This window comes from Dipodomys ordii, unplaced genomic scaffold (genome assembly GCF_000151885.1).
Source record: "Dipodomys ordii isolate 6190 unplaced genomic scaffold, Dord_2.0 Scaffold20, whole genome shotgun sequence".
NCBI lineage: Eukaryota > Metazoa > Chordata > Mammalia > Rodentia > Heteromyidae > Dipodomys > Dipodomys ordii.
This window is the reverse complement of record NW_012267236.1, coordinates 22,351,483-22,352,664: the sequence shown is the minus strand read 5'-3', so window position 1 is coordinate 22,352,664 and position 1,182 is coordinate 22,351,483. Positions and strand designations below refer to the sequence as shown.

At 67.3% G+C, this 1,182-nt stretch overlaps 1 protein-coding gene across 1 annotated transcript in view; it reads left to right on the top strand.

Moving 5' to 3' along the window:
• The first annotated feature begins 633 nt into the window (after nt 1-633).
• Nucleotides 634-1,182, top strand: part of Id2 (inhibitor of DNA binding 2, dominant negative helix-loop-helix protein) — a 4,306-nt gene continuing 3,757 nt past the window's right edge. Inside the window, exon 1 of the mRNA XM_013013567.1 lies at nt 634-1,124. Coding sequence (XP_012869021.1) covers nt 777-1,124 — 348 coding nt within the window. The 5' untranslated portion in view covers nt 634-776. The remainder of the gene's footprint in view (nt 1,125-1,182) is intronic.

The window sequence follows — 1,182 nt, the reverse complement described above, 5'->3', positions numbered from 1 at the left end:
ATCCCTGAAAGTGCGGTGCCCCGCACCCCGCCCCACCCCCAGGCTGTCCTGGGTCCGTCCGCGCGAGGCTGGGTAGTTTCCAGAAAGTTCTTTCATCGGGTTTCCAATAATGCCTCCCGCGTAGCTCCGGGTGGCAAAATCCCACACCAAACCGCCGGGGAACGTGCCCGGGTGAGTGCTCCCTAACAGCTTCCCTCGCCCGAGACCGCCCCGGGGCCGCCAGGTTGCACTTCCCCGGCTGGAAAGCTATCTCTGCAGGGCGGTACAGGGAAAGCCCGAGGCTCCCGGGCTTCAGTCTGGTGCAGACGGCTTTCCCCGGGCACGCTCCCCCGGGGAAAGGGTCCGGCCCGGCGTGTGAATTGAGGGCGCCCTCCCCCTCCCCCCCCGGGGGCCGGCCCCCCATCTCCCCAGCGCCCGGTTACTGTACTCTATTTACCGCTCCAGCTGGGCTCGCGCCCGCCCCGCCCACTGCGCGCGGATTGGCTGCCAACACGGAAGGATCGAGCGCACGCCCCGCGTTCGCGTTGCCCAATGAGAGCACGCGCTTGGTTTGACAGACGTGGTGCCTTCCGCCAATGGGGATGCAGGAAAGCCAAATCTTGAGGCCCGGGCGAGTGAGGATAAAAGCTGCCCGGCCGGGCCCGCGCTTCATTCTGAGCCGAGGCCGGTGCTGAGCGCGGTTGCTCGGTAGGCGGCGGCGGCGGCGGCGGTGGTGGCCTGAGCTCCGGGCAGCTCTCTCCCCCTCCCGGTCTTTTTCCCCTCCCAGCGCGGCCAGCATGAAAGCCTTCAGCCCCGTGCGATCCGTTAGGAAAAGCAGCTTCTCGGACCACAGCCTGGGCATCTCCCGGAGCAAGACCCCGGTGGACGACCCGCTGAGCCTGCTGTACAACATGAACGACTGCTACTCCAAGCTCAAGGAGCTGGTGCCCAGCATCCCGCAGAACAAGAAGGTGAGCAAGATGGAAATCCTGCAGCACGTCATCGACTACATCCTGGACCTGCAGATCGCGCTGGACTCGCACCCCGCCATCGTCAGCCTTCACCACCCGAGGCCCGGGCAGAACCCGGGGTCCCGGACGCCGCTGACCACGCTCAACACCGACATCAGCATCCTGTCCCTGCAGGTGAGCGCCGGCGGCCGAGCGGCCCGGCTCACTCCGCTCGCTCGCGAGCCTGCGGGGG